Source organism: Lissotriton vulgaris, unplaced genomic scaffold (genome assembly GCF_964263255.1).
Source record: "Lissotriton vulgaris unplaced genomic scaffold, aLisVul1.2 SCAFFOLD_1561, whole genome shotgun sequence".
Lineage (NCBI taxonomy): Eukaryota > Metazoa > Chordata > Amphibia > Caudata > Salamandridae > Lissotriton > Lissotriton vulgaris.
The window spans coordinates 101,414-127,914 of NW_028249242.1; the positions used below are offsets into that span (position 1 = coordinate 101,414).

The 26,501-nt window shown below is 52.9% G+C and overlaps 1 protein-coding gene across 1 annotated transcript in view; it reads left to right on the top strand.

The window, feature by feature from the left end:
• The first annotated feature begins 2,205 nt into the window (after positions 1-2,205).
• Positions 2,206-26,501, top strand: part of LOC147663644 (uncharacterized) — a 68,892-nt gene continuing 44,596 nt past the window's right edge. Inside the window, exon 1 of the mRNA XM_086950299.1 lies at positions 2,206-2,483. Within this exon, the coding sequence (XP_086806425.1) occupies positions 2,219-2,483 (265 nt within the window). The 5' untranslated portion in view covers positions 2,206-2,218. The remainder of the gene's footprint in view (positions 2,484-26,501) is intronic.

Sequence of the window (26,501 nt, forward strand, 5' to 3'; positions counted from 1 at the left end):
CCCCTTCGGCCTTTCTAAGGCTGCCTGATCAACCTTCTTTGTTCAAGTCCCCTATTGTAACAAGGTTCTTGAAGGGCATCACTCACATGTATCCTCCTGTTCAGTTTGTGATGCCTCAGTGGGACTTGAACCTGGTTCTAACCTTCTTGATGTGTGCTCCCTTTGAGCCACTTCATTCCTGTCCTCTCCGTCTTCTGACTTTGAAGACGGCCTTCCTGGTCGCCATCACCTCTGCCAGGAGAGTGAGTGAGCTCCAGGCTCTTTCTGTCAAACCTCCTTTCCTGTCCATTCATCCTGACAAGGATGTCTCTGCTTTTCACATCGGGCAGTCCATCACCCTCCCCTCCTTCTTCCCGCCTCCGCATCCTTCAAAGGATGAAGAGCGGCTCCATCGTCTGGACCCAAAACGTGCGCTTTCATTTTATATGGATCGCACACGCCAGTTCCGGGTGGATGACCAACTGTTTGTTGGCTACGTGGGTGCGAAGAAGGGTCGGGCGGTACATAAACGGACCATCTCTCGGTGGGTCGTTCTGTGCATCAAGGCGTGCTACTCTTTGGCTCGGAAGGAGCTTCCTGTTGGGCTGAGGGCCCATTCCACTCGGGCCACGGCGGCTACTACTGCCCTGGGCCGGGGAGTCCCTTTGCAGGACATTTGCCAGGCGGCTACGTGGGCCTCGCTGCACACTTTTGCAAGGCACTACTGCCTGGACAGTCAAGTCCGGAGGGATGGCTTCTTCGGCCGTTCGGTCCTTCAGGACTTTCTGGTGTAGGATTGTATTGGTTCGCAGACCCACCACCGGGGTTGGTATTGCTGGGGTATCTATTCTAAGGTAAGGAATCTAACACTAACCTGTTTCTTTCAGAAGAACAAGTTACTTACCTTCGGTAACGATATATCTGTAAGAAACAGTAGTTAGTATTAGATTCCTTACCGCCACACCCATCCTCCCCATTCTGCGAACTGATACCTAGGGTTAAGGACATCCCTTTCAGGGCCCTAGTTTCAAATGGCACCAGTGTTGGTTCTCACATGGCTCTGCGTGTTCTGGCGCGGAAAAGCTGTGTACAAAGAACTGACGTCAGCGCGCGGAGGCGGCGTCTATATACTCCAGCGACGTCATCACGGCGCACGCCGCCGACGACGGACGCGGAGCCGCAGGGGACGCCTGCAGACGACGCCTACCGACACGCAGGGGTTCTGCTAAGCAAAAGTTTCCGGATCCAGACTGACGCCTGGGGATATTCAAAGGTAAGGAATCTAATACTAACTACTGTTTCTTACAGATATATCGTTACCGAAGGTAAGTAACTTGTTCTTCAGGCTCCATAGACTACAACGAGGATTCCCAACGTCTTTAGAACCCTATGCAGCCGCGGCCCCTGGGCTAGGTAACCTGAGCATTTCGGTGCTCCAATGTAGGTTCACTATCCAAGTGTCCAGATCCTTTTTCGTTTTTAGTCTACCTAGTCGGATTCGTCCGGAAACAGTGACTTTACAAATACTAGCCTCCATAGACTTTGTCCCGCATCTGCACCCGATCTCCCTAGGCCTCCTGCTCCTAACCTTAGGGTTCAGTAGTGTAGTCCTGGCGATCCTGAAGCCTCTGGATCTTGTTACTTACCTGCTAGTATTTTGCATTTCACTTTTAGTGTATATGGTTTTTCGTGCCCCTCGGGCATTTGTGTAAATTGTGCGACTTAAAGTTTTTTCTTAAGAGTTTTGTATTGTGCTTAGCTCCCTGACTCATAAAGAGTTCAGGGTAGACTTGGTATTAATAAATATACTTTATTTTTATAACAACTTGTGTGTTGTCCTTTCACTTGGTGTTCAAGGGGTATATGTGATGGTATAACAGCTGGCTTAACACGCCCTCTAGAGTTTAGCCTAAAGACTGCTCTTGTCCATGCTACTAGGATAGCTGGTCTATAAGGTTGACTTACAACCAATCTTTAATAAGGGTCGTTTGGTGTGATACACAGTGATCACTAGAATAGTGAGCACTATGTATCAGGCCAACTTCTCACACTGGGGATATTCTAAGGTAAGGAATCTAACACGAACTACTGTTTCTTGCAGATATATCGTTACCGAAGGTAAGTAACTTGTGCATTTGGTCAATTCTGTGAATGCTTGACAATGATGTAGTTCTAGTTTGAATCACTAAAGTTACCAAGTATTTTTTTTTCCAAACTAAGAATTGAGTCTCAGCTAAAGATGGAAAACCAGAAGTTGAAGGAAGCAGCAAGAAATGATTTGATATCTGAAGCATCACAGGACCCTCTTCCAACACCTGCTGGAAAACCTGAAGCTCCAGTTGAAAATAACGATCATGTTCCTTCTAAATGTCATGAATCCACAACACAGGAAACAATTATTTTGGATTCCCCAAAAAGTAGTATTTTTGATCCCAGATCAAAAGCATTATCGTTGCCTCGACCGACACAGTTCTTTGACAACTCAAATTTGGGAACAATTTCGGGTATGTATCATTTGTTAGAGCATAGTAGAACGAAGTTAAATGAGTGAGTTGTTTATTTGTATATTTCTCCATGAGGGGATATCAATTGATGATCATAAACACTGATCTTGTACAAAAAAAGCATTTATAACAACCTCTTTACAGATTACTTTAACAGAATGTTTGTTTTCCTTTATAAACAAGGCAATTTAAAATATATCTTATTAGTGTTAAACTAAGGGACTGAATCTACTTTACTGTAGTGAGTATTTTAAAGATAAGCGAATTAAAGTAATTAAATAGACCATGATCGAGAGCAGTTTCATGGTGACAAAATAGAACACTACACTGTCCCTGCAATGTTATATGTGCTGGTTCTCTCTCTTGGCATTCTCTCGACAAAAAAAGGCATCATATATTATTCACTGAAAAGAACACAGGTTAAAATAACGTTATTGTTTGGTGAATTTGTCAACGTTTTGAAATGTAAAAAATACACAGAAATTTACCAGTTATAAATAGCAGACCTTACTATAACTTGCACCCCTGCTGTGCACTGCTTATTAACTTACATATTACGTCGCTCATTACATCATTGATGACATCACTTATGACTTCAAGCAATTAGTGTGCTAGTGTGTTTACGTATTGGCAGGTAACTACCATATTACTTTTCTACCGGAATTTGTACAGCCTTGGTCCAGCTGATGGATGTGTTTTCAAAACATATGTGCTCCTAATGCATCATAGGTGTGTGGAGTTATTAAACACATTAGAAACGTTTGCACCCAAGACTGTGTGCATGTATCTGAAAGAGACACGTTAATGATAGATTCCTTACCTTAGAATATCCCCAGGCGTCAGACTAGATTCAGAAATTTTTTGCGTAGCAGGACCCATGCGCGTCAGTAGGCGTCGTCCGCTGCTCCACGTCCGTCGTTGGCGTTGTGGGCGCCGTGATGACGTCGTCTGAGTATATAGACGCCGCCTCCGCGTGCTGACGTCAGTTCTTCTTTTTTCCGCGCCAGCAAGCGCAGATTTGGAAAAAGTTGTACCCTAGTCACTTTTTGACTAAATTTTTGAGATCCTTTTTGATCTATTTTCGAAGTCTGCTCGACTCTGAGGGTGCCGGTAGGGATGCCCGGGTTCAAGCCCTGCGCCGACTGATGTTGGTTACCGACCCCCATCGCCGGTGCCTGCACTGTTTAGGCCTGGACCATGACGACAAGTCCTGCTCCGACTGCCGGGCCCTGACTTCTAAAGCTAGACTGGAGCGGTCCCGTAAGCGACTCGATTTCGGCAGTCCGCCCCGCACCGCTTGAGGTCCTGGTCCGAAAGGAGGTCGAGGGACCAGTCACGGGGCCGGAGCCCCCACAGTTCCGGCCCCGTCGCTCTTCTGACTACCCCCGACGCTCGTGCCACGCGTCCGGGGGTTCGGGCAACACCACCCACACGGCTCCGCTGGAGCCGCAGGGGTCGGGCCTGCTCCATACCCGCCGGTCCCTGGGCAGAACGCGACGCCGGGGGAGATTGCAGACTTCCTCATGGCCATGAGGTCGCTCGCTCCTCCGCCTGGTTCCGCGGCGCCTTCGGGTCAAGCGGTTCCGACTGGGTCCCCAAGCGGGTTGGGTGCTTAGATGCCGGCGGGTGCTTTCGGCTCCGGCGCCATCGGCGACTTCGGTCCCGACGCTGCAGAGCCCCACTGGGTCCGGTTCCGGATCCGGGTTGCCGCCGGTCGACCTCACGACCTCGCTGGCGTCTGCCCCGAGAGTGTCGCCCCTGGCGCCGTCCCCGGACGACGTCGTCCCTGGTCCTGCCCTCGATTCCGGTCCGGCGCCGGAGCGGCGCCGCTCTCGACGCCGCTGGGAGATTTTTATTTCTATGACCCTGACCCATCTTTTGAGCCTGAGTACCAGGCGGTGGGTGATGAGGAGGATTGGGAGGGGTCTGAGGAGCCTCTGGCACATGAGTGTGTTTTCTGAGGACTGGACAGGAGAGCTTGGGGTTGCCAGTGGTCTGGACACTTAGCCCGACACTGGTTTTGTCTCCCTTCCTAGCGTGTCTACAGAGGAGGGGGCTACCTATAGTGTGGTGCTGATGAGAGCGGCCAAGGCCTTGGGCCTTGAGCTCCCCGTCGCGACCGTGAGGAATAACCTCCTCACTGAGGTCCTTAAACCGCAGTCAAGCTCGGCCGAGCCTCTGCTCCAGTTTAATGAGGCCCTATCAGACATTCTTCTGGGCACTTGGTCCAGGCCCGCCACAGGGCAGCCTGTGAATAGGAGCGTGGCCAGGCGCCACCGCCTGGCTCCGGGCGACCCTTGCTTTCTGTCTACCCACCCCACCCCTGAGAGCTTGGTTATCCAAGCCTCCAATTCCCAGACCGCATTCCCGTCGGCTTCCCCCGACCGGGAATCCAAGAGGTACGAGAATTTCGGTAAGAGGGTATTCTCCTCCCTAAGTTTGGGATTGCGGTCAGTCAATACTGCGTGCCTCTTGGGCCGCTACACCCACTCTCTGTGGGACAGGGTCGCGACCGTGCTGCCAGAATGCCCGGTGGAGGTCCGGGCTAAACTCGGCCAGGCCCTTGTGGAAGGCCGCGATGCGGCACGTTACTCCATCCGGTGTGGGCTGGACACTACCAACTCTCTAGGCAGAGCGATGGCAACGACAGTGACAATTCGTCGTCACGCCTGGTTGAGGTCCGCCAATTTCTCGGCCGATGTCCAAAACACACTTATGGACATGCCGTTCGATGGCCGTCGCCTCTTTGGCGATAAGGCAGACCATGCGCTTGAGCGCTTTAAGACTCCAGGGCTACGGCCAAGTCCTTGGGCCTCTCGGCCAAGCGCCAGCAAACGGCTGCTTTTCGCTCCTTTCTTTGTCAAGGAAGGGGGGCCCCCACACGTCCTGTCAGCCATGGGCCGCAGACTACCATCCAGCGCGGTGGCGGACGTGGAAACTGCTGTGGCGGCGGTCGGGGACAACAGCTAGGCCAGTCCACACCTACCCCTGCAGCATCCGCCTCGAAATCCTCCTAGTCCGTGCTTTCAGGCCCATGTGACGCCAGTGGGGGTCAGGGTTCGCCATCACCACCACCGCTGGCGCACTGTCACTTCAAACAAGTGGGTGCTGCAAATCGTCCGAAGGAGCTACTCCCTCCCCTTCGAGGCGACCCCTCCAGCCATGTCACCGCAGTGCCACCGCGTGTCAGGGGATCACTTGCGACTTCTACAAGAGGAAGTTACCGCCCTCTTGGCCAAGGGGGCCATAGAGCGCGTTCCTGGGCCAGAAGTAGGGTGTGGTTGTTACTCCTACTACTTTCTGGTACCCAAGGAGGGCAAAGGGGGCCTACGCCCTATATTGGACCTGCGGAACCTCAACGGCTTCCTCCGGAAGGAGAAGTTCAAGATGCTGACATTGGCTCAGGTCTTAGCGGCCCTAGACCCTGGAGACTGGATGGTAGCGTTGGACTTGCAGGACTCTTATTTTCACATCCCCGTCCTGCCGTCCCACCGGTGTTACCTGCGGTTCACGGTAGGCCTCGAGCACTTTGTTTACCGTGCTCCCCTTTGGCCTTACCAGCGCTCCACGGGTGTTCACGAAAGTGATGGCGGTGGTGGCAGCTCATCTGCGCAGATTAGGGGTTTCAGTCTTCCCCTACCTCGACGACTGGTTGTTGAAGGCGGGCTCGCCCCAGACAGTCGTCAGCCACCTCCAGACTACGGCCGACCTCCTGCACCTGCTGGGGTTCTCCATCAATGTGCCGAAGTCACACCTGTGTTCCTCTCAGAAGCTCCTCTTCATCGGAGCGGTTCTCGACTCGGCGCAGTTTCGAGTTTATCCTCCAGAACAGCGGGTTCGGGATATTCAGGCTCTGATTCCGATCTTTCAGCCTTTATCCCAAGTCTTGGTCCGGTTGACGCTGCGGCTTCAAGAGGGCCCACTTCACTCGGGCCACGGCGACTACTACTGCCCTGGGCCGGGGAGTCCCCTTGAGGGACATTTGCCAGGCAGCTACGTGGGCCTCGCTACACACATTCGCAAGGCACTACTGCCTTGACAGCCAAGTCCGGAGGGATGGCTTCTTTGGCCGTTCCGTCCTCCAGGACTTTCTGGTTTGATTATTGGTTCGCAGACCCACCACCGGGGTTTGTATTGCTGGGGTATCTATTATAAGGTAAGGAATCTATCACTAACTTGTCTCTTTCAGATGCACAAGTTGTGAGAAGTTTGCCTGATATATGATGCTCACTAATTCTAGTGATCACCTTGTATCAGTCCTAACAACCCCTATGGTGATTGGTTGTAAGTCAACCTTATACACCAGCTATCCTAATGGTAGCATGGACAAAGCAGTCTTAGGCTAAACTCTTTTGGCATGTGAAGCCAGCTGTTTTACCACATATAACCCCTTGAATACCAGATGAAAGGACACCACACAGGTTGTTATGAAAATAAACAATATATTTATTAATAGCAAACACCTCTGAACTCTTTGAGGTCAGAGGGCTAAGCACATGACTTTGGAAAAATAAGTTTAAGTTGCACAAATACAATGTTGCCCTAGGGGCACGTCAAACCATATACTAAACAAGTGGTATAAGGAAATCGATGAAAGGAAAGGAGCTGTCCAGAGGCTGTAGGATCGCTGGGACTACACTACCCTAACCTTAGGTAAGTAATAGGAGGCCCACGGAATGCGTGTGCAGAGTGTGAACTCACACGCGAGATGCGTAACCAAGTCAATGGACAGTACAGTTTACGAAAAAGGTGAGTACGGACAGATCTGAAAGAAACACGTTAGTGTTAGATTCCTTACCGGAGAATATCCCCAGGCGTCAGTCTGGATCCGGAAACTTTTGCGTAGCGGTACCCGTGCGCGTCGGTAGGCGTCGTCTGCAGGCGTCTCCTGCGGCTCCGCGTTCGTCGTCGGCGTCGTGCGCCGTGATGACGTCGCTGGAGTATATAGACGCCGCCTCCGCGCGCTGACGTCAGTTCTTCTTTTTTCCGCGCCAGTGGACGCAGATCTGAAGAGCGGTACCCGGTCTTTTGACCAAGTTATTTCAAACTTATATCTATCTTTTGTGCCTGGTAGGATGCCCGGTTTCAAAAACTGTGACGGTTGTGACCGCACGATTTTCGGTCACGGACCATCACCGACTCTGTCTCCGGTGCCTGGGCCCCGACCACGACGTCGACTCCTGCGTCGATTGCCGGGCTCTGACGAACAAGGCTAGGCGGGAGCGGTCCCGCAAGCTACTCGAGCTCCGGGTGTCGGCCCCGCGTCGAGAGCGGTCGCGGTCCGGACGGAGGTCCAGGGAGCGTTCGAGGGAGCGGTCGCGGAGCCGCGCCGGGCGCTCCGGAAGTCGACATCACTCATCGAGTTCATCAGGTAAGAAACACAAGAAGTCGGGGCGTCGTCATCGTACCCCCGACTCCCCCCGACGCTCGCGCGATGCGGCCGGGGGTTCGGGTGACCCCAACCCCGCGGCTCCGCGAGAGTCGCCGGCGCGGCCTGCCCCATACCCTCAGGTCCCTGGGCAAGGTGCGACGCCTGAGGAGATAGGGCCCTCATGGCCACGAGGAATGCCTCTATCTCCTCCGGCGGGTTCCACGGCGCCTACGGGCCCAGTGCACCCGTCCGGGGGCCCTAGCGGTCCAGCTGACCCTACCTCGACGCCGTCGGATGCTCCGACACCGGCGCCGCCGACGGCGCCGACACCGGCGCCGCTAGGGCCTTCAGGGTCGACGCCGGATGGACGTCCATCCAACCCGGCGCCGATTCCATCGGGGTTGCCCCCGGCGCCGCCTCCGCGCGACGCCGGTTCCTCGGTGCCGCCTTCGGGCGGCACTGAGGCTCTGGCTCCGGGTGGCGCCGTCCCCATACCCTCACCGAATCCGGACGCGGAGTCGGACCGGCGTCGCTCGACGCCGGGCTCGACGCCGATGGGGCCTGTCGACCCCGTGGAGCCGGTCTACATGGTTGACACCGACTATGGTGATGATGTAGAGTACGGTGAGGGCTGGGAGGGGTCTGAGGACCCTCTGTCACGTGAGTGTCAGTATGACATGGACTGGACAGGTGATTTGGGGGACGCCAGTGGTTTAGATGACTCTCCTAACCCTGGTTTTGTCTCTCCTTCTTCCGTGGCATCGGAGGAGGGAGCTGCCTATTCAGTGGTGTTGATGAGGGCTGCCAAGGCCTTAAACCTTGCTCCCCGTCGCGGCCGTGAGGCCTAACATCCTCACTGAGGTCTTCAAACCGCGGTCATGCCCTCAGGAGCCTCTGCTGCCGTTTAACGAAGCCTTATCAGACGTTCTGTTGGGCACGTGGTCCAGGCCCTCTTCAGGTGTGCCTGTTGATCGGAACGTGGCCAGACGCCACCGTCCTTGTCCGGACGACCCCAAGTTCCTGTCCACCCACCCCACCCCTGAGAGCCTGGTGATCCAGGCCTCTACCTCCCAGTCCGCATTCCCGTCGGCCCCGCCCGATCGGGAATCCAAGAGGTATGACCAATATGGCAAGAAGGTCTTCTTGTCCCTGAGTTTAGGACTGCGGTCTTGCAACACCGCTTGCCTCTTGGGCCGCTACACCCACTCTGTGTGGGATACGGTCGCGGAGCTGCTGCCAGAATGCCCCATGGAGGTGCGGGCAAAACTCGGCAAAGCTGTAGCTGAGGGCCGAGATGCAGCTAGATATTCTATTCGATGTGGTCTTGATACGACCGACTCGCTAGGCAGAGCGATGTCCACGACGGTGGCGATTCGTCGCCACGCCTGGTTGAGATCCGCCAACTTCTCGGCAGCTCCATGCTTGGAGATTGAGCGGCGGCAATTGAGGCCATTTGACTTGCCTCCTGAAGTCTGTAATGTAATTCTGGCAGCCAGGCGTCCGTCCACGAAATCGGTATACGCCTGTCGGTGGAACAAGTTTGTGGCATGGTGCACAGCAAAGGCTGTGGATCCTCTTTCTGCCCCTCTCTCCGAGGTTCTTCTGTTCCTTCTCTCTCTTGCCCAGCAGGGCTCTGCTCTGGGCACTATCAAGGGCTACCTTTCTGCCCTTTCGGCCTTTCTTAGGCTTCCTGATCAGCCTTCTTTGTTCAAGTCCCCAATTGTAACGAGATTCTTGAAGGGCATCACACACATGTATCCTCCTGTTCCGTTTGTGATGCCTCAGTGGGACTTGAACCTGGTTCTAACCTTTTTAATGTGTGCTCCCTTTGAGCCCCTTCATTCTTGCCCTCTCCGTCTCCTGACTTTAAAGACGGCTTTGCTGGTTGCCATCACCTCTGCCAGGAGGGTGAGTGAGCTCCAGGCTCTTTCTGTCAAACCTCCTTTCTTGTCCATCCATCCTGACAAGGTGGTTCTGAGGACTAGACCTTCTTTCCAGCCCAAAGTAGTTTCTGCTTTCCATATCGGGCAGTCCATCACCCTCCCTTCCTTCTTCCCGCCTCCGCATCCTTCAAAGGATGAAGAGCGGCTCCATCGTCTGGACCCAAAACGTGCGTTTTCATTTTACATGGATCGCACACGCCAGTTCCGGGTGGATGACCAACTGTTTGTTGGCTACGTGGGTGCGAAGAAGGGACGGGGGGTACATAAACGGACCATCTCGCGGTGGGTCGTTCTCTGCATCAAGGCGTGCTACTCTTTGGCTCGGAAGGAGCCTCCTGTTGGGCTGAGGGCCCATTCCACTCGGGCCACGGCGGCTACTACTGCCCTGGGCCGGGGAGTCCCCTTGCAGGACATTTGCCAAGCGGCTACGTGGGCCTCGCTGCACACCTTTGCGAGGCACTACTGCCTGGACAGTCAAGTCCGGAGGGATGGCTTCTTTGGCCGTTCTGTCCTCCAGGACTTTCTGGTGTAGGAATGTATTGGTTCGCAGACCCACCACCGGGGTTGGTATTGCTGGGGTATCTATTCTAAGGTAAGGAATCTAACACTAACGTGTTTCTTTCAGATGAACAAGTTACTTACCTTCGGTAACAATATATCTGTAAGAAACATTAGTTAGTGTTAGATTCCTTACCGAACCCACCCATCCTCCCCGTTCTGCGAACTGATACCTAGGGTTAAGGACATCCCTTTCAGGGCCCTAGTTTCAAATGGCACCAGTGTTGGTTCTCTCATGGCTCTGCGTCTTCTGTCGCGGAAAAGCTGTGTACAAAGAACTGACGTCAGCGCGCGGAGGCGGCGTCTATATACTCCAGCGACGTCATCACGGCGCACGCCGCCGCCGACGGACGCGGAGCCGCAGGAGACGCCTGCAGACGACGCCTACCGACGCGCAAGGGTACTGCTACGCAAAAGTTTCCGGATCCAGACTGACGCCTGGGGATATTCTAAGGTAAGGAATCTAACACTAACTAATGTTTCTTACAGATATATCGTTACCGAAGGTAAGTAACTTGTTCTTCTGACTAGTTAGGACTAAAACGACTGGAAATCTGGATACTAGGAGAGTTAATCTACCCTTGAGCACCGAAATGCCTCCTGGTCCACGTGGCTGCAGAGTCAAGTGTCCACTCTTCACCTGATCGCGACGACGACATCTGGTTCCTTCCTGGTTCCACTCCAGTCACTGGCTAGTGACTTTGAACATTGTCCCCTCTGCTTTCAGGGTTTCAGCACTCCTGATCCACACTTGGATCACACCGGACACCTTCCTCCTGGTCGCCTGCAGCATCTTTTCTTTCAGGCTCCATAGACTCCAACGCAGAAACCCGACACGACTTCGCACCTATGCACCCACAGCCGTGGGTGAGGTAACAAGAGCATTTCGGTGCTCACGGGTAGATTGACTCTCCTAGTGTCCAGTTTCACAGTCGTTTTAGTCCTAACCAGTCAGGATTGTCCGTACTCACCTTTTTCTTGAACTGTACTGTCCATAGACGTTGTTACGCATCTCGCGTGTGAGTTCCCACTCTGCACACACGTCCCGTGGGTCTCCTATTACTTACCTCAGGTCAGGATAGTGTAGTCCCAGTGAACCTACAGCCTCTGGACAGCTCCATTCCTTCTATCGATTTCCTTATACCATTTATTTAGTATATGGTTTGTCGTGCCCCTAGGGCACCATTGTAATTTGTGCAACTTACTTGTATTTTTCCTAAGAGATTGTCATGTTCTTTGCCCTCTGACCTCAAAGAGTTCAGGTTGTTATTAATAAATATATTGTTTAGTTTCATAAGAACCTGTGTGGTGTCCTTTCATCTGGTATTCAAGGGGTTATACGTGGTAAAACAGCTGGCTTCACATGCCAAAAGAGTTTAGCCGAAGACTGCTTTGTCCATGCTACCATTAGGATAGCGGGTCTATAAGGTTGACTTGCAACCAATCACCATAAGGGTTGTTTGGACTGATACAAGGTGATCACTAGAATTAGTGAGCATCATATATCAGGCCAACTTCTCACAGTCTTCACCATAGGGAATCTCTACCTGTGGTGTGTTTTGGCAAAGTAAAAGGCTGGTGCTGGGATGGAGTACTGAAGTGAGGCTCCACTAATGTTTGGCTCAACTTCCTCCAATCACTATCCACCATATATGCCTTTCTTTCCAGGACTGAGTTGCAGTGTGCTCTCAGGGTCAACCTCTGGCTACCTAAAGCTGGAGGCTGGGTCCCTCTGTTTGGCTTACTGGAGGGACAGGTCAGGTTTGGCGCCCTTAGGTCCCAGGTTTGGCTGTGCCGAACAGTGTCCATCTGTGGGAGGTCCCTAACTAAGTTTAAGGGGGATCCCTCAGGAGTTTGTTTTATTTTCACCTGGCTAGGACTGCTAGCCTTTGTGAGAAGGTGGCCTGATATGCAGTGCTCACTATTCTAGTGAACACTATGTATCAGTCCAGCAACCCTTATTGATGATTGGTTGTAAGTCAACCTTATAGACCAGCTATCCTAGTAGCGTGGATACGAGCAGTCTAAGGCTAAAGACTCGAGAGGGCGTGTTAAGCCAGCTGTTTACCACACATATACCCCTTGAATACCAAGTGAAAGGACACCACACAAGTGTTATGAAAATAAACAAGATATTTATTAAGAATCACAACAGCCCTGTACTCTTTATGAGGACAGGGTACTAAGCACAAAACAAAACTCTTACGAAAATACTTAAGTTAGCACAGTGTATACAAATGCCCGAGGGGCACGGAAAACCATATACTCTGAAAGTGAAATGCGAAATTACTAGCAGGTAAGTACAGTACTAATAGGCTTAGGAATCGCTAGGACTTGACTATAGAATCTTCAGATTACTCCTAGGAGGCCTAGGGGACTCGGGTGCAGTGTGCGCACTCTCACGCGTGATGCGGGACAAAGTCTATGGTAGCTAGTAATGACAAAGTTAGTGTTCTCGGGCGAACCCGACCTGGTAGGAGGAAAACGAAAGTGGATCCTGACCCTTGGATAGTGAGGCTATGCTGGGGCACCGAAATGCCGAAGTTACCTAGCCCAGGGGCTGCAGCTGCTTAGGTCTCAAAAGACGTCGGGAATCCTCGTAGACGGACCAGGAGCCTGGAAGAAAGAAGTTGCTGGCAGGCGACCAGTGAAGAAAGTTCGATGGATCCAAGCCTGGATCGAAGGAAGATGACACCTGAAAGCAGAGGGGACCAAGTTCGTGACTACTAGCCAGTAGTCAGGTGGCACCAGGAGGGCACCGGATGGTAGTCACCTCGACTAGGTGAGTGGGTGACGCTGTGCTCGCAGATCTCACGGACCAGGAGGCTTGTCGGCGACCAGGATGGAGGAGCGAGCTGTCCCACGATGGATGAAGCTGTCGGCGTCGCTGGACCCAGGATTGGGCAACAAAGCCTTGGCAAATTCAAGCCCACGCGGTGGACTCAAAATGGCGTCTGGAGTGGACCAGGAGGGTCCGGGGTGCCTCTCTTGAAGAAGGAAGCAAGGGCCAGTCTGGAGCAACCAGACCAGCAGCAGTGATGTCGTCGGGCGTCGTGAAGAAGGCCACAAGCCAGCCGGCTAGTAGCCACACAGCGCGGTGAGCACGCAAAAGCAGAAGGGCCCCACGCAGATCGTGGAGATGCTGGAGGGCTGATCTTCGGTGCTGGAGCTGCTCAGGGTTGGGGCTTCTCGGACCCCAAAGCACTCACCAGTGGAGCACACGGTGGGCTTGTTGCAAAGAAGTCGTGCAGTCTTGGCGATCGTCGGTCCCTCGAGGTCTCGTCACACTCACAGTTCTCAGCTTTGCTGTAGAGGTGAGTAGAGGTCAGAGGTGCCAGGGAAGCCGGGTCTCGTCGAGCTGGGTCGTCGGATTCGTGAAGAAGGACTTGCAGCAGACCGCTGTGTTCTTAGGATGGTGCCCGCTTGATGCAGGGTGACTACTCCTTAGCCACAAGGGAGAATCTTGAAGAAGGAAATCTTGATGTCTTTCGCTGAAAGTCGTGTCTTGATTCCAAAGATGATCTAATTTGAACAGGGGGCCCGCTCCAATCTTTATACTAAAAAAGGGGGCTGGCCCGGTGACTAGGTCCTGCCTATGGGTGGGACTAGGAGGGGGGTGTGAGAAGGTGGCCTGATATGCAGTGCTCACTATTCTAGTGAACACTATGTAAGTCAACCTTATAGACCAGCTATCCTAGTAGCGTGGATACGAGCAGTCTAAGGCTAAAGACTCGAGAGGGCGTGTTAAGCCAGCTGTTATACCACATATACCCCTTGAACACCAAGTGAAAGGACACCACACAAGTGTTATGAAAATAAACAGTTATTTATTAAAGATCACAACAGCCCTGTACTCTTTATGAGGACAGGGTACTAAGCACAAACCAAAACTCTTACAAAAATACTTAAGTTAGCACAGTATATACAAATGCCCGAGGGGCACGGAAAACCATATACTTGAAAAGTGGAATGCGAAATTACTAGCAGGTAAGTACAGTACTAATAGGCTTTGTAATCGCTAGGACTTGACTATAGAATCGTTAGATTACTTCTAGGAGACCCAGGGGACTCTGGTGCAGTGTGTGCACTCTCACGCGAGATGCGGGACAAAGTCTATGGTAGCTAGGAATTGCAAAGTTAGTGTTCTCGGGCGAACCCGACGTGGTAGGGAGAAAACGAAAGTAGATTCTGACCCTTGGATAGTGAGGCTATGCTGGGGCACCGAAATGCCGAAGTTACCTAGCCCAGGGGCTGCAGCTGCATAGGACTCAAAAGACGTCGGGAATCCTTGTTGACGGACCAGGAGCCTGGAAGAAAGAAGTTGCTGGCAGGCGACCAGTGAAGAAAGTTCGGTGGATCCAAGCCTGGATCGATGGAAGATGACACCTGAAAGCAGAGGGGACCAAGTTCGAGACTACTAGCCAGTAGTCAGTGGGCACCAGGAGGGCACCGGATGGTAGCCACCTCGACAAGGCGAGTGGGTGACGCTGTGCTCGAAGATCTCACGGACCAGGAGGCGTTGTCGGCGACCAGGAAGGAGGATCGAGCTGTCCCACGAAGATAGAAGCTGTTGGCGTCGCTGGACCCAGGATTGGGCAACAAAGCCTTGGCAAATTCAAGCCCACGCGGTGGACCTAAAATGGCGTCTGGAGTGGACCAGGAGGGTCCGGGGTGCCTCTCTTAAAGAAGGAAGCAAGGGCCAGTCTGGAGCAACCAGACCAGCAGCGGTGATGTCGTCGGGCGTCGTTCAGAAGGCCACAAGCCAGCCGGCTAGTAGCCAAACAACGCGGTGCACAGCAAACAGCAGAAGAGCCCCACGCAGATCGTGGAGATGCAGGGAGGCTGATCTTGGGTGCTGGTGCTGCGCAGGGTTGGGGCTTCTCGGACCCCAAAGCACTCACCAGTGGAAGACTCGGTGGGCTTGCAGTAAAGATGTCGTGCAGTCTTGGCGATCGTCGGTCCCTCGAGGTCTCGTCGCACTCACGGTTCTCAGCTTTGCTGTAGAGGTGAGTAGAGGTCAGAGGTGCCAGGGAAGCCGGGTCTCGTCGAGCTGGGTCGTCGGATTCGTGATGAAGGACTTGCAGCAGACCGCAGTGTTCTTTAGGATGGTGCCTGCAGATGCAGGGTGACTACTCCTTAGCCACAAGGGAGAATCTTGAGGAAGAAATCGTGAAGTCCTTTCGCAGAAAGTCGTGTCTTGATTCCAAAGATGATCTAATTTGAACAGGGGGCCCGCTCCTATCTTTATACTAAAAAAGGGGGCTGACCCGGTGACTAGGTCCTGCCTATGGGTGGGACTAGGAGGGGGGTGGTTACACCCCTCTGCCATGCCGGACTTTCCCCAGGCCAGGGGCTGGTGTGCCCCTGGAACTGGTTCTGACCGGCCTATGCGTAGTGAGCACCGGGGTGCCACTCAGCAGTCACCTTCCTGTAAAGCCCTGCCTACCCAGGATACACAAAACCATGTCTGGGACGGTGCTAGCACCGCCCCTGACAGGAAACCCTTTGTCCAGGCTCCCCTCGCTGGAAGGACTCCCAGCTGCAGGGGGTCAGACTCGTGTCTGTGGTGGCAGCATCCATTTTGTGGAGCTGAGGCTTCGTTTAACTTTAACCGGGGTTCACAGTTACATACATGTCGTGTCCCTCTAGAAGGGTGGAATGCTAACCCCGTCGCCAGAATTGGCGAGGGGTTAGTATTCCAATTCGTATGACACCTTACTCGACATGTTTTGATAAAGCAATACCAAAGATAGCATTTAACCGCGAGGATTATAATGCACTTAAGAGTATATGGTGTGCGATATCATGGAACAGCTATTAGGACTTGGTTCCGCAAGCTGCAGACAGGCTCAGCTCATGCCAGAGCACCATCTCACACGATTCCAAGCACTCTGCATTCTGGATTGTCAAGGCCTGCCATAGGAGTGACTGATAGGAATCTGTGTGTCCATTTTAGGGTTAGATATAGGTATACTATATCTACAGCAAAGGGTGATTACACGACTTTGCCCCAGCTGTCATGCAGCCAGTGCTGTCAAATTTAGGAGGCCAGCCAGGGGTGGCATAATACATGCTTCAGCCCCTGGTAGGCCCTGGGTACACCTATGCCCTGAGTTACAGGGTCTGATAAGGTGGCCCAGTACCAATTGGAAATGTACCTAGGGTACATGGAATCCATTTTACAGAGAGAGCAGTAGGCCGGAGGTACCTTCCTACAGCCTTGGTGCTCTTAATCTGCTGATTGGGGAGTGTAGGAAGGTGGATACCGGACTATGGTTACCCCCAACTTTTTGCCTGGTGTTTTGCTGATTTTTCGACTTAGTTGACCTGGGACCCTGCTATTCAGGACCCCAGGCCTACTGCTCTCTCTCTAAAATGGATTCCATGTACCTTAGGTACATATCCAAATGGTACTGGGCCACCTTGTCAGACCCTGTAACTCAGGGCATAGGTGTACCCAGGGCCTACCAGGGGCTGCAGCATGTATTATGCCACCCCTGGCTGGCCATCTAAATCTGACACAACTGGCTGCAGGACAGCTGGGGCAAGGTGATGTAAACACCCTTTGCTTTAGATATAGTATATGTAGGAGAGTAGGGTCTGCAATCCTATGATCACCCAGATTTTTTGCTTTTGTTTCACTGGTTTACGACTTTCTCTGGCTGTGGGCCTGCCAATCAGACCCACAGCCTGGCTGTTCTCTTTCTAAATTACGAGATGTACCCTAGGTGCATTTACCAATTGGTACTGGGCCACCTTATCAGACCCTGTAACTCAGGGCATAGGTGTACCCAGGGCCGCCAGGGGCTGCAGCGTGTATTATGCCACCCCTGGCTGGCCTCCTAAATTTGACACAACTGGCTGCATGACAGCTGGGGCGAGGTCGTGTAATCACCCTTTGCTTTAGATATAGTAGCCCTATATCTAACCCTCCAATGGACACCCGAGTTCCTATCAGTCACTCCTATGGCAGGCCTTGACAATCCTGAAGGCAGAGTGCATGGGCTCGTGTGAACTAAGCTCTGGCCCGAGCCGAGCCCGGTTGCAGCTTGCGGAATCAAGACCCAATGGCTGTTCCATGATAACGCGTACCATATCGGTAACTTCGGTGTCGCGTTATCAAGACATGTCGAGTAAGGTGTCATACGAATCGGGATGCTGCCCTCTCACCAACTCTGGCGACGAGGTTAGCATTCCGCCCTTCTAGAGGGACACGACATGTACGTAACTGTGAACCCCGGTTAAAGTTAACTAAAGCCTCAGCTCCACAAAATGGATGCTGCCACCACAGACACGAGTCTGACCTCCTGCTGCTGGGAGTCCTTCCAGCGAGGAGCACTTGGACAAAGGGTTTCCTGTCAAGGGCGGTGTTCGCACCGTCCCAGACAGGGTTTGTGTATTCTGGGTAGGTAGGGCTTTTGCGAGAAGGTGACTGCGGAGTGGCACCCCGGTGCTCACTACGCATCTGCCGGTTAGAACCAGTTCCAGGGGCGACAGCCCTGGCCTGGGGAAAGTCCGGCAGGGGAGAGGGGTGTAACTACCCCCCTTCCTGGTCCCACCCTTAGGGCAGGACCTAGTCATGTACCCACCCCTTTCTTTAGGATAAAGGCCGGAGCGGGGACCCTTCCAAATTAGATCATCTTTGAATCAAGAATACTTTCTACGAAAGGACTTCAAGACTCTTCTCAAGATTTCTCCCTTGTGGCTAAGGAGTAGTCACCCTGCATCAGCGGGCACCATCTAAGAACTCTGCGGTTTGCTGTAAGTCCTTCCTCAAGGAATCCGACGGCCCAGCTCGACGAGAACCGGCTTCCCTGGCACCTCTGACCTCTACCCACGTCATCAGCTCAGCTGTGATCTGTGGGTGCGACGAGACCTCGAGGGACCGGCCATCATCAGAACCTGCACGCTCTTAAAAACCAGCACGACCATCGAGGTAACTCTCTGGTGAGTGCTCTGGGGTCCGAGAAGCCCCGACCCTGAGCCGCTCCAGCACCGAAGTGCAGTCTCCCAGCATCTCCACGATCTGCGTGGGGCCCTTCTGCTCGCTGCTCAGCACGTTGTCTGGTCACTAGCCGCTGGCTTGTGTCCTTCTGTGACGACATCCGAAAATCAACACTGCCGGTCTGGTTGCTCCAGACTGGCCCTTGCTTCCATCTTTTCGAGAAGCACCCCGGACCCTCCTGGTCCACTCAAGACGCCGACAGCGACATCCGTCGTGGGACAGCTCGCACCTCCACCGTGGTCGCCGACAACGCCTCCTGGTCCGTGAGACTGCAGAGCCTAGCGTCGCCCACTCACCTGGTCGAGGTGACGGCCAACCGGTGCCTTCCTGGTACCCTCTGACTACTGGCTAGTAGTACGAACTTGGTCCCCTCTGCTTTCAGGTTTCATCAATCTCCGATCCAGGCTTGGATCCCTACGAACTATTCATCACTGGTCGCCGGCCAGCAACTCCTTTTCTTCCGGCTCCTGGCTCGTCAGCGAAGACCCCGACGCCTGTAAGACTTGCAGCCGCAGCCCTCGTGGCTAGGTAACTCGGCATTTCGGTGCCTGCATAGCCTCCTTACTCTAGGGTCCCGAGTCCCTCGCTTCCGACTTGCCTTAACCTTTCCGTGTCCCCGGACACTTGTTTTAAACTGTGCACTTGAAGTATTTGCTAAAGAGATTTGGTTTGTGCTTAGTACCCTGTCCTCATAAAGAGTACAGGGCTGTTGTGATTCTTAATAAATATACTGTTTATTTTCATAACACTTGTGTGGTGTCCTTTCACTGGGTGTTCAAGGGGTACATGTGTGGTAAACAGCTGGCTTAACGCGCCCTCTCGAGTCTTTAGCCTTAGACTGCTCGTATCCACGCTACTAGGATAGCTGGTCTATAGGTTGACTTACAACCAAACACCATAAGGGTCGTTGGAACGATACATAGCGGTCGCTAGAATAGCGAACGTTGCATATCGGGCCAACTTCTCACATTGGTGAGCAGCGGTTGGGATTTGAGCTTGCTGTTGTTTTACCACACGTATCCTAAGAATATCTTGTTGAAAGATCACACAAGTACTGTTAGTACATATAACTAAAGCTTAGAATACTCTGAGTTCTACTGAACCAGCTGTTGTAGCTCCTCAAGGCTTAGCACACCTTGGCTACAGCTCTTAGCAAGGGAAAAGTAGGTAAACACATAGTGTAGGTAGGTGCATCACTTACACCACACTAGAAACAGTATGTCGGACAAAGGAGGAAACTCTGAGTCTCCCCTTGTGTCAGTTGACCCTCCACAGGTCATCCCGTCAAGATATACTGCGCTTAACTTCCATGAGTTACGACAAGTATGTACCTCTAGGAAGATTAAGCAAGGGGCTAACCCCACCACCTCCTTTCTGATTGGTCTCCTAGAGACTTATGATGCCAGAAAGGCTGAGAAGCTTCTTAGCCCTTCTAATCCAGAAGGAGGCATGCCTCCCCTCGAGGGAACCCGGGACGATCCTGACCTCATTCACCTCGCAACTGAGAACGAAGATGGCGAGGAGGATGAGGATGAGGATCTCTCTGGGGACGAGGCAGATAAGGGACAGGTAGAAGTCGTCAGACTGACACGGTCCAACTTAAGCAGACATGATAGTGGTACTGGGGGACCCCCGGCGCTACTGTCAGGTGCGCTTAACATTGGGAATGGACGAGTTAGGTCTCTATCAAGAGCCTCTAACAGATCCGTTCGAACCAATGGCTCTCGCAACTCTTCTCAAAGAGGGATGACGTCCCCTCAGAGGAGAGTGTACGAAGCTAAGGAAAGGGCAGCTAATCTGAGGATCGAAAGGGAAGAACTTGCCCTGGCCAAAGAAAAGCTTGCTTTTGCTAGAGAGCAACAGTTAAGTGGGGCAGTCCCCACTGGTGGCAGCAATGTACCTAGTAATAGGGAAAAGAGTTTCGATACGAAACACCTTGGGAAGATAGTGCCCCCCTTTAAACAAGGGGACGACATCCACAAATGGATTACTGCTTTGGAGAGGGCCTGCACTGTGCAAGGTGTTCCCCAGAGTCAGTGGGCAGCTATCTTGTGGCTCTCCTTTGAAGGTAAAGGAAGAGACAAGCTTCTCACCACAAGGGTAGAGGACGCTAACAATTACCAAGTCTTGAAGAATACACTCGTTGAAGGGTTCGGCCTAACCACTGAGCAGTACAGGGTGCTGTTCAGGGATACCCAGAAAACGCAGACTCAAGACTGGTCTGATTTTGTCGATTGTGCCACTAAGGCTTTTGAGGGCTGGTTGCTGGGCAGTAAGGTTACTGATTACAAAGGATTGTACAATTTGATGATGAGAGAACAAATTTTAAACAATTGTCAGAACCAGTTGTTGCATCAGCATCTTGTCGACTCGGATCTGACCTCTCCCCAAGAATTGGGGCAGAAGGCAGACAAATGGGTTCGTACGAGAGTTAAACAGAACCAGGGCCAGAATCAAGGTGGTCAGAAGAAAGCAGACCAGAAGGGTAAAGATTCTAAGGGGGAACAAAATGACCAGAAGTCTTCGACAGGTCCCCAACAACCCAAAGAGGGTGGGGGTCAGGCTCCCCAAAAGAAGAAAGAAGGCCAATCCAAACGATGGTGCCAGTACTGTAAAAGTAAATCTCACTGGTTTAGTGAGTGCACCAAGAAAGGAGGAGGGCAGACTCCTGCCACTGCAGCCCCTAAGGCACCTGTGCCCCCTAGTACAGCCAGCAGTGGTAGTGCACCTCCCAAGGGTTTAGTAGGGTTAACCCTGGGTTCTGAGGGGCATGACAACTTAGTTGGCACACTCACTCAGGCTGTCCTTGTCAGTGACGTGGACGTGTCCCCTGACGTAAGCCCCAATACTTTGGGCAAATACAGACAGACGCCTTTCATAAATGGAAAGATGGCTCAGGCCTATAGGGACACTTGTGCCAGCGTCACCATGGTGACGCCTAACTTTGTGGACCCTGGACAGATCATGCCAGGTACAGAATTCCTGGTGACCAATGCAAGCAATGTCACTACCAATCACAGTATGGCAATTGTAGCTTTCTCCTGGGGAGGGGTAACTGGCCAAAAGAAGGTTGTAGTTAGTCCAGACCTCCCAGTGGATTGTTTGTTGGGCAATGATTTGGAGTCGTCACAATGGTCAGAAGTGGAGCACCGGACTCACATGGAAATGTTAGGTTTGCCAGCACATGTGTTCGCTGTGACTAGGTCACAGGTCAGGAAATGCCCCACTGAACAGGTGCTGGATCCTGGAACAACGGACCAGACACCTCCCAAGAAAAAAAGCAGTAGGGTTAAGGCTGCGCCTTCCCCCTTGCCCCAGGTCGAGGATCAAGTCTCAGAGGAGGCTGACCTACAGGAATTGAGGGAAACTGAGCCGAGAGAGTTCGAACTTGATCAAGTTGAATTCTTGGGCTCAGGGGGACCCTCAAGGGAAGATCTGGGGAAGGACCAGTTAGACTGCCCTTCTCTTGAACCCCTCAGACAGCAGGCTGCTGCTGAGGCTGCTGGGAACGCCACAGGTACCCACAAGGTATACTGGGAAGATGGACTCCTATACACTGAGTCAAGAGACCCCAAGCCTGGCATGACCAGGAGGCTGGTCGTCCCCTTGTCTCAGCGTGGTTTCCTACTTACCTTGGCCCACGAGATTCCCTTAGCAGGTCACTTAGGCCAGACGAAAACGTGGGACAGGCTTGTCTCGCACTTTCACTGGCCTCACATGAACGAAGATACCAAGGAGTTTTGCCGCTCCTGTGTCACTTGCCAAGCCAGTGGTAAGTCAGGTGGCACGACAAAGGCCCCCCTTATACCAATGCCTGTGGTGGGGGTGCCCTTTGAACGGGTGGGGATCGACATCGTCGGTCCCATGGAACCACCGACAGCATCAGGGCACAAGTTTATACTGGTGGTAGTGGATCATGCCACCAGGTATCCTGAAGCTATTCCCCTTAGGACCACTACAGCACCTGTTGTGGCAAGAGCCCTAGTTGGAGTATTCTCCAGAGTGGGCTTCCCTAAGGAGGTCGTCTCCGACAGAGGTGCAAACTTTATGTCGAGCTACTTAACTGCTATGTGGAAGGAATGTGGTGTCAACTACAAGTTCACTACACCCTATCATCCACAATGCAATGGGCTTGTTGAGAGATTCAACAGGACCCTAAAAGGGATGATTCATGGACTACCGGAAAAGCTTCGGCGTAGATGGGACGTCCTGATCCCCTGCCTCTTGTTCGCCTACAGAGAAGTCCCACAGAAGGGGGTTGGCTACAGCCCTTTTGAACTTTTGTACGGGCATCCTGTAAGAGGACCCCTGTGTTTGGTGAAGGAAGGATGGGAGAGACCTCTCAAAAAGCCTGCAACCAACATAGTGGACTATGTGCTCGGCCTCCGCTCGCGGATGGCTGAATACATGGAGAAGGCATCCGAAAACCTTAAGGCCAGCCAAGAACTCCAAAAAGCTTGGCATGACCAAAAGGCTGTCTTGACTGTTTACCAGCCCGGACAGAAGGTGTGGGTGTTGGAGCCAGTGGCCCCAGCAGCACTCAAGGACAAATGGTCCGGGCCCCACACCATCCTGGAGAAAAAGGGAGAGGTCACCTACCTGGTCGACCTGGGAACTCCCCGGAGCCCCCACAGGGTGCTTCATGTCAACAGGCTAAAAGCATATGTCGACAGGAAGGACATGAGTTTGCTCATGGCCCTAGATGAGGGACAGGAAGAGGAGAGTGACCCTCTCCCCGACCTGCTCTCTCAGAATCCTGACGATGGCTCGGTAGATGGTGTTGTCTTTTGTGGCAGCCTCTCCGAACGTCAACAGAGCGACTGTAAACAGGTTCTTCAGTCGTTCCGACATCTGTTTTCTCTGACACCCAGTCAGACCGATTGGTGCACCCATGAGGTCGACACTGGTGACAGCTTGCCCGTAAAGAGTAAAATCTACAGGCAGCCTGATCACGTTAGAGACTGCATCAAAAGTGAAGTGCAGAAAATGTTGGAGCTGGGAGTCATTGAACCCTCGGATAGCCCTTGGGCTAGTCCCGTAGTTCTAGTGCCGAAACCTCACACCCAGGGTGGTAAGAGAGAGATGAGGTTTTGCGTAGACTACAGGGGTCTCAATGCAGTCACTAAGACTGACGCCCACCCAATACCAAGGGCAGACGAGCTTATCGATAGATTGGCTTCGGCCAACTACTTAAGTACGTTTGACCTGACAGCTGGGTATTGGCAAATCAGGTTAGCTGAGGACGCCAAGCCTAAAACCGCGTTTTCAACCCCTGGTGGGCATTATCAGTTCGTGGTGATGCCCTTTGGTCTGAAAAATGCACCTGCCACCTTCCAACGGTTGGTGAATCACGTCCTTACTGGGCTGGATGACTTCTGTGCGGCGTATCTTGACGATATTGCTGTCTTTAGCTCCACCTGGGAGGATCACCTGGTCCACCTGCGGAAGACGTTAGAGGCACTGCAAGCAGCAGGTCTCACTATCAAGGCCACCAAGTGCCAGATAGGGCAGACACAGGTTGTATACCTGGGCCACCTTGTAGGTGGAGGTCAGGTTCAGCCACTGGAGAGCAAGATACAGTCAATCAGGGACTGGGCTCCTCCAACCACCGAGACTCAGGTTCGAGCTTTCTTGGGCCTGACTGGTTACTACAGGAAGTTTGTCAGGAACTATGGTTCCATCGTGACACCATTAAATGAACTGACAAGTAAGAAAATGCCAAAAAAGGTTCAGTGGACAGCGAGCTGTCAAAAAGCATTCGATGACCTAAAGCAGGCCATGTGCACGGCGCCTATCCTCAAGAGTCCGGACTACTCCAAACCATTCATTGTCCAAACAGATGCTTCTGAGTTGGGTGTGGGAGCTGTTCTTTCTCAACTGAATTTTGATGGTCAAGACCAGCCCATTGCTTTTATAAGCAGACGGCTGACCCCTAGAGAGAAGAATTGGTCAGCTATTGAGAGGGAGGCCTTTGCTGTGGTTTGGGCCCTGAAGAAGCTGAGGCCATACTTGTTTGGCACTCACTTCAAGATTCAGACCGACCATAAGCCCCTCTTGTGGCTAAATCAGATGAAGGGTGAAAACCCCAAACTGCTTAGGTGGTCCATTTCCCTACAGGGGATGGACTTCACAGTGGAACATAGACCTGGTACTGATCATGGCAATGCCGATGGGCTCTCCAGATATTTCCACTTAGAACAAGAAGACTCACCTGGTCAAGGTTAGCTAGTTGTTCTGACGTTTGGGGGGGGGTCATGTAGGAGAGTAGGGTCTGCAATCCTATGATCACCCAGATTTTTTGCTTTTGTTTCACTGGTTTACGACTTTCTCTGGCTGTGGGCCTGCCAATCAGACCCACAGCCTGGCTGTTCTCTTTCTAAATTACGAGATGTACCCTAGGTGCATTTACCAATTGGTACTGGGCCACCTTATCAGACCCTGTAACTCAGGGCATAGGTGTACCCAGGGCCGCCAGGGGCTGCAGCGTGTATTATGCCACCCCTGGCTGGCCTCCTAAATTTGACACAACTGGCTGCATGACAGCTGGGGCGAGGTCGTGTAATCACCCTTTGCTTTAGATATAGTAGCCCTATATCTAACCCTCCAATGGACACCCGAGTTCCTATCAGTCACTCCTATGGCAGGCCTTGACAATCCTGAAGGCAGAGTGCATGGGCTCGTGTGAACTAAGCTCTGGCCCGAGCCGAGCCCGGTTGCAGCTTGCGGAATCAAGACCCAATGGCTGTTCCATGATAACGCGTACCATATCGGTAACTTCGGTGTCGCGTTATCAAGACATGTCGAGTAAGGTGTCATACGAATCGGGATGCTGCCCTCTCACCAACTCTGGCGACGAGGTTAGCATTCCGCCCTTCTAGAGGGACACGACATGTACGTAACTGTGAACCCCGGTTAAAGTTAACTAAAGCCTCAGCTCCACAAAATGGATGCTGCCACCACAGACACGAGTCTGACCTCCTGCTGCTGGGAGTCCTTCCAGCGAGGAGCACTTGGACAAAGGGTTTCCTGTCAAGGGCGGTGTTCGCACCGTCCCAGACAGGGTTTGTGTATTCTGGGTAGGTAGGGCTTTTGCGAGAAGGTGACTGCGGAGTGGCACCCCGGTGCTCACTACGCATCTGCCGGTTAGAACCAGTTCCAGGGGCGACAGCCCTGGCCTGGGGAAAGTCCGGCAGGGGAGAGGGGTGTAACTACCCCCCTTCCTGGTCCCACCCTTAGGGCAGGACCTAGTCATGTACCCACCCCTTTCTTTAGGATAAAGGCCGGAGCGGGGACCCTTCCAAATTAGATCATCTTTGAATCAAGAATACTTTCTACGAAAGGACTTCAAGACTCTTCTCAAGATTTCTCCCTTGTGGCTAAGGAGTAGTCACCCTGCATCAGCGGGCACCATCTAAGAACTCTGCGGTTTGCTGTAAGTCCTTCCTCAAGGAATCCGACGGCCCAGCTCGACGAGAACCGGCTTCCCTGGCACCTCTGACCTCTACCCACGTCATCAGCTCAGCTGTGATCTGTGGGTGCGACGAGACCTCGAGGGACCGGCCATCATCAGAACCTGCACGCTCTTAAAAACCAGCACGACCATCGAGGTAACTCTCTGGTGAGTGCTCTGGGGTCCGAGAAGCCCCGACCCTGAGCCGCTCCAGCACCGAAGTGCAGTCTCCAAGCATCTCCACGATCTGCGTGGGGCCCTTCTGCTCGCTGCTCAGCACGTTGTCTGGTCACTAGCCGCTGGCTTGTGTCCTTCTGTGACGACATCCGAAAATCAACACTGCCGGTCTGGTTGCTCCAGACTGGCCCTTGCTTCCATCTTTTCGAGAAGCACCCCGGACCCTCCTGGTCCACTCAAGACGCCGACAGCGACATCCGTCGTGGGACAGCTCGCACCTCCACCGTGGTCGCCGACAACGCCTCCTGGTCCGTGAGACTGCAGAGCCTAGCGTCGCCCACTCACCTGGTCGAGGTGACGGCCAACCGGTGCCTTCCTGGTACCCTCTGACTACTGGCTAGTAGTACGAACTTGGTCCCCTCTGCTTTCAGGTTTCATCAATCTCCGATCCAGGCTTGGATCCCTACGAACTATTCATCACTGGTCGCCGGCCAGCAACTCCTTTTCTTCCGGC